The following is a 16,178-nucleotide window of genomic DNA, read 5'->3' as shown; positions in this document are numbered from 1 at the left end:
TTTTCCAATTCTCTATTGCTTTTCTATATTATCTACTGGACAAAAAGATTAAAATAAGGACTTACCTGTTTCAAAATATGAAGATAATCATAACAAAATCCAATAATGTTAGAAGAGATGTCATCATCCTCATGAACTAGGAGCTGCAACATCAGTGCCACCTTTGTTTCAATAGCTTGTAGTGCCTCTTGAGCATTCTTGATATCCCCATTCTTAATTAATTTAGTCCAGCTAACTATCAATGACTGTCCCATTCCATTTACCAGTTTAGAAAATCTGGCCAGGAAGTCAACATCTTCTTCCTACAAATGATCAATACTTCAATTTAAAACCAACCACCTAAGAGGGAAAACTCTAAACTTAGGTATGGGTCAAAGACCAATCATAGGAGTCATTTTTATTTTATTTATTTATTTTTTATTTTTTGCTGCATTGAGTCTTCATTGCCACGCACCAGCTTTCTCTAGCTGCAGCGAGCTGGGGCTACTCTTCGTTGCGGTGCGTGGGCTTCTCATTGCAGTGCTCTAGGCACGCGGGCTTCAGCAGTTGTGGCATTGGGGCTCAGTAGTTGTGGCTCATGGGCTCTAGAGCACAGGCTCAGTAGTTGTGGCACATGGGCTTAGCTGCTCTGCAGCATGTGGGATCTTCCCGGACCATGGCTTGAACCCATGTCCCCTGCATTGGCAGGCGGATTCTTAACCACTGTGCCACCAGGGAAGTCCCAGGAGTCATTTTTTTATTTTTTTATTTTTTTCTTTAAATTTTATTTATTTATTTATTTATTTATTTTTGGCTGTGTTGGGTCTTCGTTTCTTTTCACGGGCTTTCTCTAGTTGTGGCGAGCGGGGGCCACTCTTCATCGCGGTGCGCGGGCCTCTCACTGTCGCGGCCTCTCTTGTTGCGGAGCACAAGCTCCAGACGCGCAGGCTCAGTAGTTGTGGCTCACGGGCCCAGTTGCTCCGCGGCATGTGGGATCTTCCCAGACCAGGGCTCGAACCCGTGTCCCCTGCATCGGCAGGCAGATTCTCAACCACTGCGCCACCAGGGAAGTCCCCCAGGAGTCATTTTTAAACTAACATTAGACACTAACAATTCTACCATTTTGACTGGGAAATCTTAAGAGTTTGAATTCTTCTACTATTATTATCCATTAGTACTAACTCTTCAAAGCAACTTTTTTTAATGATTATAGTCATGTAGACATTGCCAACTTATAAAAGCTTAAAAAAAAGAGATCTGGGCTTCCCTGGTGGTGCAGTGGTTGAGAGTCCGCCTGCCGTTGCAGGGGACACGGGTTCGTGCCCCGATCCGGGAGGATCCCACATGCCGTGGAGCGGCTAGGCCCGTGAGCCATGGCCGCTGAGCCTGCGCGTCTGGAGCCTGTGCTCCGCAACGGGAGAGGCCGCAACAGTGAGAGGTCCGCGTACCACAAAAAGAAAAAAAAAAAAAAAAAGAGAGATCTGTGGTTTCAAAACCTTCTCTCTAAACCGCTGAATTTAGTAAATATGCTCTAATAAATTTAATGCTGCCATATTATGCAATGTATAAGAATTTACAACAGCCCTTTCTGATACTATTTAATTTGAACCTCAACTGCACTACAAAGAGATAAAACTGCTATTATAATAATCTGCCTAAGGTCACATCAGCACTAATTCTAGAACTTAAAATTAGGTTATTTTCATTAATTATCCTTATGATGTTTCCTACAGAAAGAGATTTTCACCTTCACCATTTTAAATCTTTTACCAGGGACTAAATAAGACAATTATCAGCAGTGTAAGAAAACACTACTATTTGTCAGCTAGGAAAATACCAGAGGTGTTGTACTCCGGACATATCAACAATACAAAGACTTCTCAGTAATTCTTTACCAATATCACAGGTAAAATTAAAAATAAAAACCTTCAAATTCAGTTTCTAAATTACTAATTTACCACATTCAGCCCTAATTCTGCTGACGCTAAACTTTAACAGCTCAAATGAATGTGATGAAAATATAACATTTATAATTAAGTCTAATTTAGGTCAAAATGCATTGCCATGCTTCTTAAAGTGTGGTCCATGAATCAGCAGTATCACAGAGAGTTTGTTAGAAACGCACAATTGTAAGTACCATCCCAGATCTTCAAGTTTAAGTCTGGTATAATCTATTGTTCAAGGCAAATGTTACAGATAACGTTATGGCTCTCTAGATACAATGTTTCATTATTATAACGTCAAGGAAGTTTCCAGCATTTAAAAACAAAACAAAAAGCAAAAGAAAAGGAAAGCATATTTAAATTACTGCCTATCCTAATTTGTTCTAACATTTTCAAAACCTTATACATAAATTTACTGACCTGGTCAATGCTGAAAAACCCAGCAGACTGTAATACTCGACACAAAGATTCTACTAGTTTCATTTTATCAACAGGATCCATTCCTTTATTTACAATTTCAAATAAACAATCACATGCTTCTTCCCGTAGAACTTCTATTGACATATGACCTAGCAGCATATTTATAAACCTGGCAATGGTGAAATAAAATTGTTACAATATTTTCAAATTCATGAGTTTTACATACTGTATTTTGTAGGTTTACATTTTTAAAATATAGGTTAACTTACCTATCATTGGCTATAAGGGATAAGTCTATCCAAGAGACATAAGCCCCAACTACTTCAAGGCACTGACATGTTACTTCTGAATTAGTATACTGATAGTTTTGTAGGATTTGGTACCATGATTCCACCAAGTTTGGAATGCACTGTTCCCTCATGGTATCTTTTATGAGAGTATTCCTACGAGCCTCCTAAAAGACAAAACAAAGTACCATATACACAATTAAAGTAGACTACCTCCCAAAATAATGTTTAACATCTGAATAATAGTCGCATACAGTAATTTCCTCACCACTAAACTTCCAGACTTGTTAACACATTCACTGCCGCTATTTCCTATTTATCTGCTCTAAAATCATAACCTGTGATTCTAATTCCTCCTTCCATTCTACTCATTTCCTCAGACACAATTTCTTATTAAATACAAACTATAAATAAACATTGCTTAGAAATCTTAACCATGTGATAAAAGTTATTTCTCAATATTATACAAATACTTAAAATTACTTAAGAGAATAGCAATTACTTAAATGTTACAAACATATTTGACATACAATGACCTCAAATTATCATACACATTTGAATTAAGCTATTTCCATTGTATTCTTTAAGAAAAAGGAGAAAGTTATATTGGGTAATACAGAAATAGAGAAAGACTAAGGTGATGGGCTATGTGACTAACTGAGAATACAGAAGAACCCAGCACTGATTCATAAGCAATGCTTTTTCCTCACTCGTTGACTATAAAGCAGTAGTAAATATAGGCCACATTTGTCTATAGATTCATAGGAAAAAATCAATTTGTGTATTTCTCTAGAGAAAGTTCTTGCCTGGTTAAAAAAAAAATCTGAATACTCTAATTTCACCCTACACCCGGAAAAAAAACCCAAGTTTAAATTCCTTTGTAAAACAAAATTCAAAACGTTGAGTAAATTTATAAGTATTCTTAATAAAGTTTTATCTCAAAAAAAACAATAAAAAACTCTTCTTGATCCTTTTATTATATGCCCACCACCTCCTACAATATGTACATTAAAAACTTAAAATTAATAGGAAGTTACTTGCCTCTGATGTATGCACCACATCACGATCCACCAACTCTGAATCAATAGCCATGAGAATTCGGAGGTACAGATCTACTCCCCTTGGATTTAGGTCCACTACTGAGAGAATGTCAAAAAAAAACTTGGGCCATTTAGTGAGATATTCTGTAACAAAAAGCAAGGCGAAGACTTGGGCTGCTTTATTTCGTATAAAGGTCTTCTCTGGTTGGGGATTCAGCATCTGACAAACAGGGAAATAGTTCATAAAATCAAATGTAAATGGAAAAGACTCAAACGTTGTTTTCCTATTTATCATTAATAGGCAAAACTCCACCAAACTTCACTAGGCTCTAGAACAGCTGTGCAACAAATATGCTTGAGAATTACCAAAGTTCTGAGGTGACTAGCCAGATGGAGAACAATCAAATGAACAAAGGTGCTAACCGTTACACCTCTCTCACACTTTCAGAGAAAAGTTTCACGGGCAGAGCGTTAGTAGTTCCTATAATTTTTTCTAAGAAGAAAAAAAATTCAATGATTTTTCTTCTAGCTCCTTGCTATTTAAGGAAAATAAACATCCTAGCTACACAACTGCTTTAATACGTTAAGATTAGCTAAAATTAATGAAAAAGAATGTACTCAATAAAGAACTCTATTGGCTCCTCTGAAAAGGGCTCTTTGTTAAGAGGCTGTCCAGGAGAGCTCACCTTAAGTGTGAACAGAAAAGCCACTCTTGTCAAGTAGTTAAAAACATATTACGTTTTAAAACCAAAGTTTCCACCATGTGTCATGGACAGAATGACAGCTTCAATTATCAATATAATTTAAAGTTATTGCTAAGTTTTCATCTACCCATGATCTTCAAAAACAGCACTTTCTAAAAGAGCTACATGATGAAATGGAGGATAAATGAGTGACATTTTTGAGGTGAAGTTGCAAACTCTTGCAAAAATAAAAATTTAAATATCTGGCAATTTGAGGCACTAAATGTAAAAACTACTATTTTACCTGAGCTTGAAGCCAAGATATGAGTGTCTCCCTAATCAGTTGTTGTTGAACAGTAGTTAGTTCTGAATATCTGTTCAAAATAGGGAAGAAAAATAACAATGATAATGTTTAGTGTCTGTGGTTTTAAAAAAGTAACAGCCTCTTATAAATTTGAATGAGAAAATTTGTACAGCACTCGACTATCTAAAATTCCCTAAAACAAATTGGTAATACCTCTCATTACTGCTTTAAAGACAAGGGTGGGAGAGGCAGGTGGGGTATCAATACTGATCTTTGTTTTGTGGTTCAGTTCATGTTAAAACAAAATGGCAGCTACACAATTTTTCAGACGAAAATACACCCATGGTCTCAGGTCTGTGGTTTACAGAATAAATCATTAGGCAAACTAAGGATCCCCAGAGCAGCAATTGACTGTTTTTACTTAAATTAGGCAGGGGTTCTAAATACAAGTGCCCACACTGCCACTCAACTCTAACAGAGAGTCATTGTTCAGAGAAACAGGCTCAGTATTGCTAGATCTTCTAATTTCTTCCAGAGAAGCTGGAAATCTACTTTTTTCCTGTGAAATGACTGGATTTTTATATGTAACCAATGAACTCAGTATTTTTAAAACACTTTTTGGGATAAATCAAAATACATCTATGAGCTGGATATGACATATACCATCAATTTACAACCTATGTTATGGTGTCCCCAAAGACGGAAAAACTAATTTAAAAAATGGCCTCTTGGGACTGCCCTGGTGGCGCAGCGGTTAAGAATCCGCCTACCAATGCAGGGGTCACGGGTTCAATCTCTGGTGCAGGAAGATCCCACAAGTCACAGAGCAACTAAGCCCATACACAACTACTGAAGCCCGTGCGCCTAGAGCCTGTGCTCTGCAACAAGAGAAGCCACCACAATGAAAAGCCTGGGCACCACAACGAAGAGTAGCCCCTGCTCGCTGCAACTAGAGAAAGCCTGACTGCAGCAACAAAGACCCAACATAGTCAAAAAGAAATTAATTAATTAATTATTTTAAAAGTTAAAAAAAAAAAGCCCTCTCCCCACAAATCTCAGGGAGAAAAGCCTTACTTGTATTTAACTTGATGTTCTAGTACTTGAAAGCAGAAAAATTTAATGTGATCATCACTGAAAAAGAAAAAAAAAGAAAAATTAGATAAGCAGAATATGAATTAGGGAAAACAAATCAAAGGTAAAATAGTAATGAATAAACTACAGTTGAAAAGTTTCTCAAACTAAACCTTTGGCTTATTGATCTCAAGTTTTACATTCACATCCATTTGTTTAAAAAGCTAAGAGAACTTTTTATGTTATACAATATCCAATGGAAATCTGGCAAATGGAATAACCAAAAAAATTTGAGCTGCATTTTAAGTACATACAGTGCTTTTGCAAACAGAAGGCGTTCCCCCTAAATTCTAGACGTTAGGATTCCCAGAACAACTTCTACGTTTTACAATAGAAAGGCTAGATGTAAAATTACAAATGGTAGGACAGCCAGAGACTGAGTCAAACCAGAAATGGTCATCAAAGTCATACTTAAAAGTTCTACTGCAGTCAAATCCAAAGCAAGCGGAGTCACCCAGACTGGCAGTCCAGCCCCCAAAATTCATACAGAAAACCAAGTTACCAATATATTGCCCTTATAAAAGGGGAGTAAAAACCAACACCCACCCATCATCCACTTCCAACTGTGTCTCTAGGGGTGACGGCAGAGCTGCAGTGAGCCAGCTACAAACTCTGACCAAGTCCCGTTAGTGAACAACAATCTGTTCATCTTAATACAGTTGGTCTAGGCCAGGCTTAGTCATGGAACAATTTTTCATATACAAAGCTAACTAGTCAATACAAGAATGGAGGTGTTATCTTCATTTAGACTACATCAATTAACCAAAAAATAATAATAATTTCACACTTAAGAAAATGAAACTTAATTTTTTAAAGTTTTTTAAAAAGTTACATTTAATTTGCATCTCTTCTAAGACCCTAGGGTTTCTAATCTTATCATGGATGGCACTGAAGCTTTAACTAATTATGTGACTTAGATCTTCCACTCAAAATATAAACTATAGGGAGCCTTTAATTAAAAGCCAGCCCTTATTTACTCTAAGACATATAGATATTCTCAAAACCAACTTTCACTAAACTGGAGCACTTCCTTTTGGCTATAAAATGTAGTGACTGATATCCACAGCATGCCAAGAACTCTAGCTAGGAGTCATCACTGACCTCTATAAACTTCTACTCCCACTAGTAGAGTTGTTTATTTACAACTAGTCAGCTGTGTTTCCCCAAGCCTCACTATGTGTGTTGTACTTCTTTTGTATGTAAGTAACTTAATTATCATATAAACTAATGAAATGAGTATGATGACAGTTTATATTTTCATAAAAATTAAGTTGAATGCTTTAGAAAGAGTTCATAGGAAGTCACACTGCAGGGGGAAAACCTTGGACCTACGTGATGTGAGACAGATAACTTGGAGAGATAGGAACAAATAAATAAAAAGTTTAGAAATCTGTACTCACTGTTCCTCAATCCACTACAGGGACCCAAAGTGGAAATTACAGAGGATCAATTATGGGTGTGATCAACGTTGAGAATGATGAAGTGAATGTTAGTGGCATATATGCAAAGAAAAGTCCTTGGTCCAATATCAAAAGATTAGTAACTGTTTATATACTTTAAATTAAAATTAAAAATTAAGATATATAAAATTTTTGATTACCTCCTTTACCAACTTTTTAGAAAACCAACTACCCCTCCCCATCATAAGAAGATAAGGAAGTTTCTACTGTATAGAAACTATATGCCACTTGGGATCTACTGCCAGGTACTCAGAATAAGGCAAAGGATATTTTAATGAGAAGTCAATTCTGGAATGGCCAAATTATTAGTTTACTATTTTTCTCATTTCTACACTGAATAGTTTTCCAAAATATAAGTCATAAAATGTTTTTATGAAAACATTTTCCAAACAGGTAAATGTAACAATCCTGTCGAGTTCACAAAAATTTAAATTCTCCTACAAATCACGCAAATTTTGTTTTAGTCACCTGTACGTCCTCTGGGCCAGAGCTTCTGCACACACTTGCCAGGCATCTGGGGAAATCTTTAACTGCTCAAAATAGGCCAGGGCCTGTAAGATTGCAAAGCAGAAAATGCATTTGGAATAGTCAATCTCAATTCTCTGCCAATACTAGATAAAGTTTTCTGGGAGTAGCAAACTAACAACAAAAAAGTGACTAAATAAAAAATAGCTAAACATTGAATTCAGGCTTCTGAGTATGTGCAACTTAGTGATCATTCCTAGGAAAAAAGGTTAAGTAAAAAACAAATTCCATCAGTTGGATACTCCAACCTGTTTCTTTACAGGAAAGGAGACAACACAAAAATGCCCTGCAGGTATCTATGAATTATTAGGAAGATCAAAGAGAAAACACTCAAGTGCTGTGTCAAGTGCTATACTACTGAGGTATATGCAATTATAAAATGGTATATAAACAACATTTTTCCTATTTAATAGCAAACATGCTATTAAAGAGGTGATTATAAAAGATGAAACATACTCTGTATGTCATTTGATCTACTGTTTAACAGAAAAGGAGAGTTATTTAAAATCTTCAGCTATATCATGTAAGTTTCCTAAAAAGTGAGATTAAAGTCGGAGTTCAAGTGCTTGATATGAAGTTTGCAGAAGTACCAAATAACTGAAATGGTCAAAGTTTTAGGAAATGTGTTTCTCATCCCTGTATTCACGAATTCTGGGGCCTGTCATAAGAGCAAGTATACTCTAGACTGGATGCAGCACCAAGTCCATATGCTCTCTACCACTGTTGGGAAAATGGGAGTGACTTCTGCCACTTTTCCATTAGTATGTTGCAACTGGAATCAATGACAGATGCAGGTTTCACACATGACAATGGACAAACAGTAATCTCACCAACTTGTAAAAAACATCTCAGTCAGGAAAATAAAACATAATCTCTAGAAACACTGCTAAATGATTTTAAAGCAATTACATACTGATATAAACCCTGAAATTAGTTAGAAACAATATTAAGCCTTAGAGGAACCTAATTTCAATTAGTCAGTATATATTTTTTAAATGTGGTTTGTGCCCCATCCATGATGAAGACCATTTTATTGGTCTTGATCAGCAATTTTTAAAATGAAACAATACAGAATACCAGACTGCACTGCACCGAGCAAGAATAACTATTATTTTGTGTAACTTGTCTTAGTCACGTGTGTATATGTCATATATTCATGTGTATATGTGTCTATGTTTACATATATATATACACATACATACACACTCACAAACAGATATAAAATTATTTTTTCCTTTCAGTTAGAGGTTAAAAAAAAATAAGCAGGAAAAAGTCCACTGTATTTAGGTGATAGTTTCCTGTGTTATGTAACTGTATGAATGAGGGAATGGGTTTTCAGACGTGGTCTCAGTGGCTGCTCCCACTGACAGAGGACCAGATAAATGAATGTGAGCAGATGAAGATGATCACCAAATACTATCTTAAGTGTAAGTAACAGCTATCTTTAGAAATTAAGAATATAGGAACCCAAGCAGCTGCAAAATAATCTAGTTCAGGTGTCTAACAATATCTATTCCATGAAACCTAGAGTTTCCTTTAGGAATACCCCAGGGGCCAGGGCAGGGGACAATGCTGAAGTCAATCGTATACTGCATTACCACCTAATATTTCACTTACCAAAAGAGGAGGGGGAGGTGTGATGCAGCTGCTAGAATTGTCACTGACATACCATTTTCTTTCTTTCTTTTTTTTTTTTTTTGTGGTACGAGGGCCTCTCACTGTTGTGGCCTCTCCCGTTGCGGAGCACAGGCTCTGGACGCGCAGGCTCTGGATGCGCAGGCTCAGCGGCCATGGCTCACAGGCCCAGCCACTCCGCGGCATGTGGGATCGTCCCGGACCGGGGCACGAACCCGTGTCCCCTGCATCGGCAGGCGGACTCTCAACCACTGCGCCACCAGGGAAGCCTCATTTTCTTTAAATAATAGCAAGTTTTAAACCAAAGACAGATATTCTATTTTTTTAAGTGATAATAACTTGAAAAATTTCAGTTTTAGCTAGTCTTTGCACTCTGAATCCATGTGATACTAGCATCAAAAAAAACCTGTGGCAATGACGAACAAGCCAAAGCTTTTATCACCCAGTTCTCTCTCATACCTTGTTTCTAACGCTCCACTGTCTCTAAGTGGCAACAGAGTCAGTTCAGCTACTTACTGCCCATGTAGAAAACAGAGAACTACAGACAGACAATTGGGAACCAGGGTTGGTAGTCATTTATCTTACTACGAAACTGAATTAAGTTCCCACTACTCCTGAATTCCAATATCAGGACTATCAGAACTCACTTTTCCCTAAGATTCCTTGTTTTTCATCCTAATTGTTATGCAGGCTGACCTAATGGGATATCAAATTAAGCCTGCACCAGGATGCCTAACATAAGCCTGTGACTGATGGAACCCATTTTTATTGATTAAAAACCTAACTTCTATATTAAAACCACTGCCAGTGTACTAGTTTTACTTTTCTGAAAAAGAAAATCATGGCACATTTAAAAAAAAAACCTGTCGGATGGTGGAATTTAATTATAAAACAAAGGATTTCAAAAAAGGAACGTAAAAAATAACAGAAGTTTATTTAATAACTAAACAAATAGTCAAAGATTTTAGTTATAATAACTATGAAGTACCAAGCCAGACTAAAGGTACAGGTCTGTGATGCTTCGACTATGTGACTAAGGGTTTGAAGGCAGGTAGCTTACACTCCCATGAAAAGAAATTTGTCCATATACAGAAGACATGGACTTTTAATGACTTTTCATGTCCTAACCAGTTTGATAGGTATCTTGTAATTAGCTATTTAAATCTCAATTCTTATTATTTACCTCCATCTGGAGGGCTGGTTACTTCTTTTAACATACTATGCTGGAAACCCCTGGAAATTTTTTACAACTTAAAAAAATCTCTGCTTAAAAGCAGAAAAATTGCTATTTTTTGTGAAATTGTTAAATTGCTATTTTTTGTGAAACTGTTAACCTCGTTTAGCTCATTTATAAAAAATATTCTTTGGGGCTTCCCTGGTGGCGCAGTGGTTGAGAGTCCGCCTGCTGATGCAGGGGACACGGGTTCGTGCCCCGGTCCGGGAAGATCCCGCATGCCATGGAGCAGCTGGGCCCGTGAGCCATGGCCTCTGAGCCTGCGCGTCCAGAGCCTGTGCTCTGCAGCGGGAGAGGCCACAACAGTGAGAGGCCTGCATACCGCTAAAAAATGAAAAAATAAAAAAAAAATAAAAAAAATTCTTTGTTATGAGAAGTAGAAAGAAGAAAATGACTCTCCATCCACTTACCTTATACTTCAAACCACCCACACATCTTTAAAAAATTTAATTATAGGCTTGCTCTTTAGATTCTTCTATCATTCAGCCATAGTCATGATTACAGGTGTAGGCTAAATTATGTTTAATTGTTTATACTTACCCAAATATCCCAGCACCTCATAATGGATTCTTTGTCATGTGATCATTTTACATAACCTGATGGCATATCATAACTGCTTACTTACATGTCTAAATAACAAGGATGTTAACTATCACTAACATGAGGGTTAAGCAACTTGTTTAGACCAAACCAAGCAATGGGAAAATATAATATGTACACCGGCTACTATGGAAAGTCCCTTGAACAATCCTTTGCATTACAACTTTTAAATAATTAGAAATAGTGATGTGACATAAAGACCTGCCTTGAATTACATGAGATTTTAATACTTTTAAGCCAACTTAAGAGAAAATAAATCACAATCACTCACTGTTTCTGTATTCAGAATATAGTCAAATACCTCAAATTTGTTTCTCTATTCATTTCCACCCAAATTAGACCTTTATCAGATGTATATTTTTGATTCAAGTCCTCTAATGCAAATCTTCCCGTAACATGCTTTAAAAAATGATTAAGCCGACTTAACTTACCCTTTGCCTGAAGTCTGAATCAGCATTTGGATTTAGCCCTAAAAGAGCCTGTTCATCCATCCCTGCTGCTATACTTGGAGTTTTCTGATTACAATAGGCGTGCCCTCTGATCCCACAGAAGAATCCACAAACATCTGCACACACACACACAAAGTTGAAAGAAAACAATACTTGATAAACAAAATAGATGCTTATCCAGAATATCATAACAAGCGGTAACATTATGCAAAGAAGTTTAAGAGTTAAAAGAACTTCTTTTGAACCTATCCAAATTACAACTAAAGGAGCCTAAGTCTCAGAAGACTGGGTCTGCTAAATACTCCGCTAATGTGTAATTTCTAAAAATCTAAGGTATGCCATTAAGGTTCTCAAATGTTTTTCTTCAAGATCATCAATAAAGTACAGAAAGTCATTCTTTTTCTTGAAATAGAAATATCTAATTTATGTTATTACCATCTCCAGTAAAGTGCAATTGTGCAACTACATTAAGTTAAAAAAAAGACAAATCCAGATCATCTTATTACACTAATTATAATACTTGCTTACTGCCATTTATCAATATCATAATCCTTTAAAAAAATTAGAATGGCTGACTAAATACAGATCTCAGAGTGCCTTTCTGGAGAGTCTACCAAGTACTTCAGGAGAAGTCAAATGAAAAAGGAGCTAAAGAGTGAAAACAAGTCATTTAGCTTTTGAAAAATGGGCTAGCTCTGCCTTTTACAGATCTCTGCTCTTGCCAGCCCAATTCCAGAAATGTATTTCAAAAACTGTTTTCTAACAGTAGCTATAAAAATTGACAACACTGATTTTTCTTATTTAAGAACTTTTTTTAGTCTCCGGAAAATACTGCATTTTTTCACAATATAGGGTCTAACATTCTCAAGTAAGAACATGACCAGCCCTAAAGGCAACTTGGTTTCTGATAAACTGTTTATTTATCTGCAGAAACAAAAAACAAACTCTACCTGAGGTAGGGAGACCAGATCTTACTACTCCTATTAAAAGGTTGTAAGGCTTTTTTTAAAAAAAAATTATCATAACCAATTAGACCATAACTGATCTAACCAAAGAGAAGATCAGAGCCTAAAGGGGTCAAGTACCTAAATGGGGGATGTGGTGTGGAAGGGGTCACAGCCTTTCGGGAATGGTAAGACCAGGATCAGATCCAGGTTAGAAGACTCCTACTACAACATGCTTTTCTGTCTCCCTGGCTCTGCCTGAATCAAATGATAAATCAGGATATATGCTGAGAGCCTTGGAGAAGAAAGCTTGACCCCTTCTCTTACGATTACCATCATACTTGCAGACTACAGAGGGGCAGTGTAACTCCCCACTGCCCTCAGGATTAAGATCCAAACACTTTTCAACGACTCCTCACCATTCTGCACCCTAACCCAGCAAGGCCAGTGGTATTCTGCCTTTCATCTTCTTTGGACACATTGCTCTTTCCTTGTTACTTAGTTAACCTCTGCTTGTTCTTCAGAATTCAGCCTAGAGGTCACCTCTTTCAAAAACGCTACTTTGACCTCTATTGTTCAACTCTCCCAAACTGGATTAGATGCCCCACCTAAATGCTGATACATTGTCACTGTCTGCTTACTACTTTTCTCTCATTAACCTTAAAGGGAAGAAGGGACTGTCTATTTGTCACTGTGTCCCTAGGACATAATATAACATACATTTTGGATTTGGAAAGACCTGTATTGGTACTCTGATCTTGTCATTTTCAAACTAGGGCCACATAGACAACTACCAAACCTGAGAGAGAGAGCCCTTTCTATGAAACGGGAAAAAGAGCATCTGACTCATAAAGTTGCAAAGACTTCAATGAGATAAGGTATGTAAAAGCATGCCTGGCACCTACTGGATCCTCAATAGCTTATCTATCATTCAGAGCTAGGCACACGGGGGAATGGGAACTACTTGGAGTAATCTAGATTTCTTTCTTTCTTTTTTTTTTTTTTTTTTTTTTGCGGTACGCGGGCCTCTCACTGCTGTGGCCTCTCCCGCTGCGGAGCACAGGCTCCGGACGCACAGGCTCAGCGGCCATGGCTCACGGGCCCAGCCGCTCCGCGGCATGTGGGATCTTCCCGGACCGGGGCACGAACTTGTGTCCCCTGTATCGGCAGGCGAACTCCCAACCACTGCGCCACCAGGGAAGCCCTAGATTTCTTATACTAGTAAACTGGCATTTTGAACAGATGGAAAACCAAAAAGGTACTGTTGAAAATTTGATGACAATTCCCCTGAAAAATGCACACACAGAAAGAAAAGACAATCTGAATTTCTATGAATCCCAGATTAAGTCCTATAAAAGATTCCTTGAATTTGGCATGGCTTTAGGGAAAATTGCGTAAACTTGGTCACTCCGATTCTACCAAGGGAAACAGCAAGTGGTCCTAAGTAAAAACATCGCAAACAAAACAACTTAAGGAAACAAAACTTGTTACAGTTGTCAGCACAGAAAGAATCCCCCACGGAGAAGGCACTTGGATAATAATCAACATGCAATGGTAAATTACTTACATGTATGCAAAAAACGGAAAAGTTACAACCTCTGCAAAAAGGTGACAATGTTCCCAGTAAAAGGTTGCGCATAATGTTCTAACACCGCATAGCGGTGCAGGCTTAAACATTTGTTACAATGTGATAAACACTTCAATTACGCATCTAGCAAATGTTCCGGGGGAAGGCGAGCAACATACTCGAAATATCAAGCCCTAACTCTCCCATGTATAGCCATTAAATCAAGAATCAAAACAATCTGGAAAAATTCCTCTATACCTACTGAAGACTGATCAAAGACCAGGACTGAATCTTTCCAGCCTTTTAACACCACTCTGACAAGTCGCTTTAATAAAACGTAACTTCCCTCAGTAACAACTAGCACTTTCAAACAGTGCTAGTCGTTACAATTAGCACTTTCAAAAGGTACTCCTTTTTTCGGGTTACAAGGAAACATCACGCTTCTCTACTCCTGCAGAATTGTGAGGAAGGGAAAAGCAAAAATGGCGTGCCGTGCTGGCAAATTACTACACAGAAATAATACTTTTTTTTGTCCTGGGACGGGGGTCGGGGGTGGGGTGGGAGGAATCAAGTCTGAGGTCTCTGCAGTTCAAACTGGTGGGACACGCTACAAGTATTACAAACGGGCTCGGCCACTTTCACTATATCGGGGGCCACAGGCAATGGGGGCCCTCCTCGGCCGGCCTTGGCCCCTTCCTTCCCCCGGATCCCTCCCCTAAAGGGAGCCTCGTGGCAACTCGGGTGATGAAACACCCGGCAACGAGCGGCCACGCACTGGGGACGCGCTCAGCCCCGGCGGCCGCAGCTTGTACCCACCCCCACCCAGTCCGCCCAGCCTCTGGGAGCATCGCCATGCAGGGCCCGACCCGCACCACTCCCCGACATGGGGGATTCCCGGGCCAGTCCTCCCGGCCAACTTCCCCGCAGCCTCGCGTGGACCGAGTCGGGTCCGAGTCCCGCCCCGAGCCCCGAGTCACCTTCCCTATCACTCCATCCCGCCTCCCAGCCTGCACTCCCGAGGGCCGGTCAGCAGAGCGGAGCGGCGCCGCAAGCAGGGAGCAGGGAGAGCGGCCCTCGTCCTTGTCACCGTAGTCCTCCGCCACGGCCGCAGCGCTAACCCCGGAGAAGAGCTGGCCGGGGCCGCGCGCCTCTCGCCGCTCCGCGTCCCCTGGCGCCTTCTATTGCGTGGCGTCGGGCAGGCAAGCTAGCAAGCTGGCAGGCGGGATCGGCGCCCCAGGAAGGGAAAGAGCGCGAGGGCCAGCTAACGCTGCTGCCGCCGCCGTCGCCGCTGAGTCAGCGCGAAGCGCGCTCCCCGCGTCGGAGCCGCGCGGACCAAAGCCAGCAGCCTCATGGAGAGTGCGGACTACGGCCCGCGAACCCGGACCGAGAGCCTACAACTCCCAGCATGCAATGTGCAGGCGACACTTCCGGGCGATGGGGCGCACGCGCTCGCCGGGCGCTCGCCAGGAGACGTGGTCGCCGGGGTCTCTGGTGCATGCTGGGATGGGGGTTCGTGGGAATCTCTCCCGGCTGTAGAGTCCCTTGCTGTTTCTGCGCCGGTACAGAGACCCAGGGTTGGGTTTGCTTAGCACGTTCCGTAAAGGCTTAGGTAGGTAGTTGGCACGTTAGAGTATGGAGCTCCGGAGAGCCTCACCACGTGGTCCAAACCACGTGTGAGTCAGTTGTTTAATTATTCTCTTTCGCGGTCCCACGTGTTCCCCCGCGTGAGGATCCTCCGAGGAGCGATGAAAATTTTTAATTTTCTTTTTAAACGTACCAGTATTTGTCATTCGTGAAAAGAAGGAGCACTTTCTTAGGAAGTCCTATTCGTAGGTTCCTTCTGTGATACTGTTACTTCGTTTATTCATTCACCGATTAGTTTATTAATACTGAGTAGAGGTAGTGTGGGCACAAGCTGTGTAGATTTGGATAACAGCTCGCCCCACTCCCGTCACCTACCACCCCGCTCACTAGTTG

The 16,178-nt window shown here is 39.6% G+C and overlaps 1 protein-coding gene across 11 annotated transcripts in view; it reads right to left on the bottom strand.

Moving 5' to 3' along the window:
* Positions 1-15,598, bottom strand: part of XPOT (exportin for tRNA) — a 38,665-nt gene extending 23,067 nt beyond the window's left edge. Inside the window, exons 1-9 of one of the 11 annotated variants that reach the window (XM_027106905.1) lie at positions 15,179-15,598; positions 11,673-11,806; positions 7,716-7,798; positions 5,731-5,787; positions 4,657-4,726; positions 3,671-3,889; positions 2,612-2,796; positions 2,343-2,511; positions 66-302 (exon numbers count right to left, since the gene is read on the bottom strand). In XM_027106905.1, coding sequence (XP_026962706.1) covers positions 66-302; positions 2,343-2,511; positions 2,612-2,796; positions 3,671-3,889; positions 4,657-4,726; positions 5,731-5,787; positions 7,716-7,798; positions 11,673-11,732 — 1,080 coding nt within the window. In that variant the 5' untranslated portion in view covers positions 11,733-11,806; positions 15,179-15,598. The other 10 variants (XM_027106903.1, XM_027106901.1, XM_027106900.1 and 7 more) reach the window with 10 other exon arrangements.
* Between the last annotated feature and the right edge of the window lie 580 nt (positions 15,599-16,178).

Source organism: Aethalodelphis obliquidens, unplaced genomic scaffold, assembly GCF_003676395.1.
Source record: "Aethalodelphis obliquidens isolate GAN/ISIS:26980383/991018 unplaced genomic scaffold, ASM367639v1 scaffold8, whole genome shotgun sequence".
NCBI lineage: Eukaryota > Metazoa > Chordata > Mammalia > Artiodactyla > Delphinidae > Aethalodelphis > Aethalodelphis obliquidens.
The sequence above is the reverse complement of the archived record's forward strand: the minus strand, read 5'-3'. Positions and strand labels throughout refer to the sequence as shown.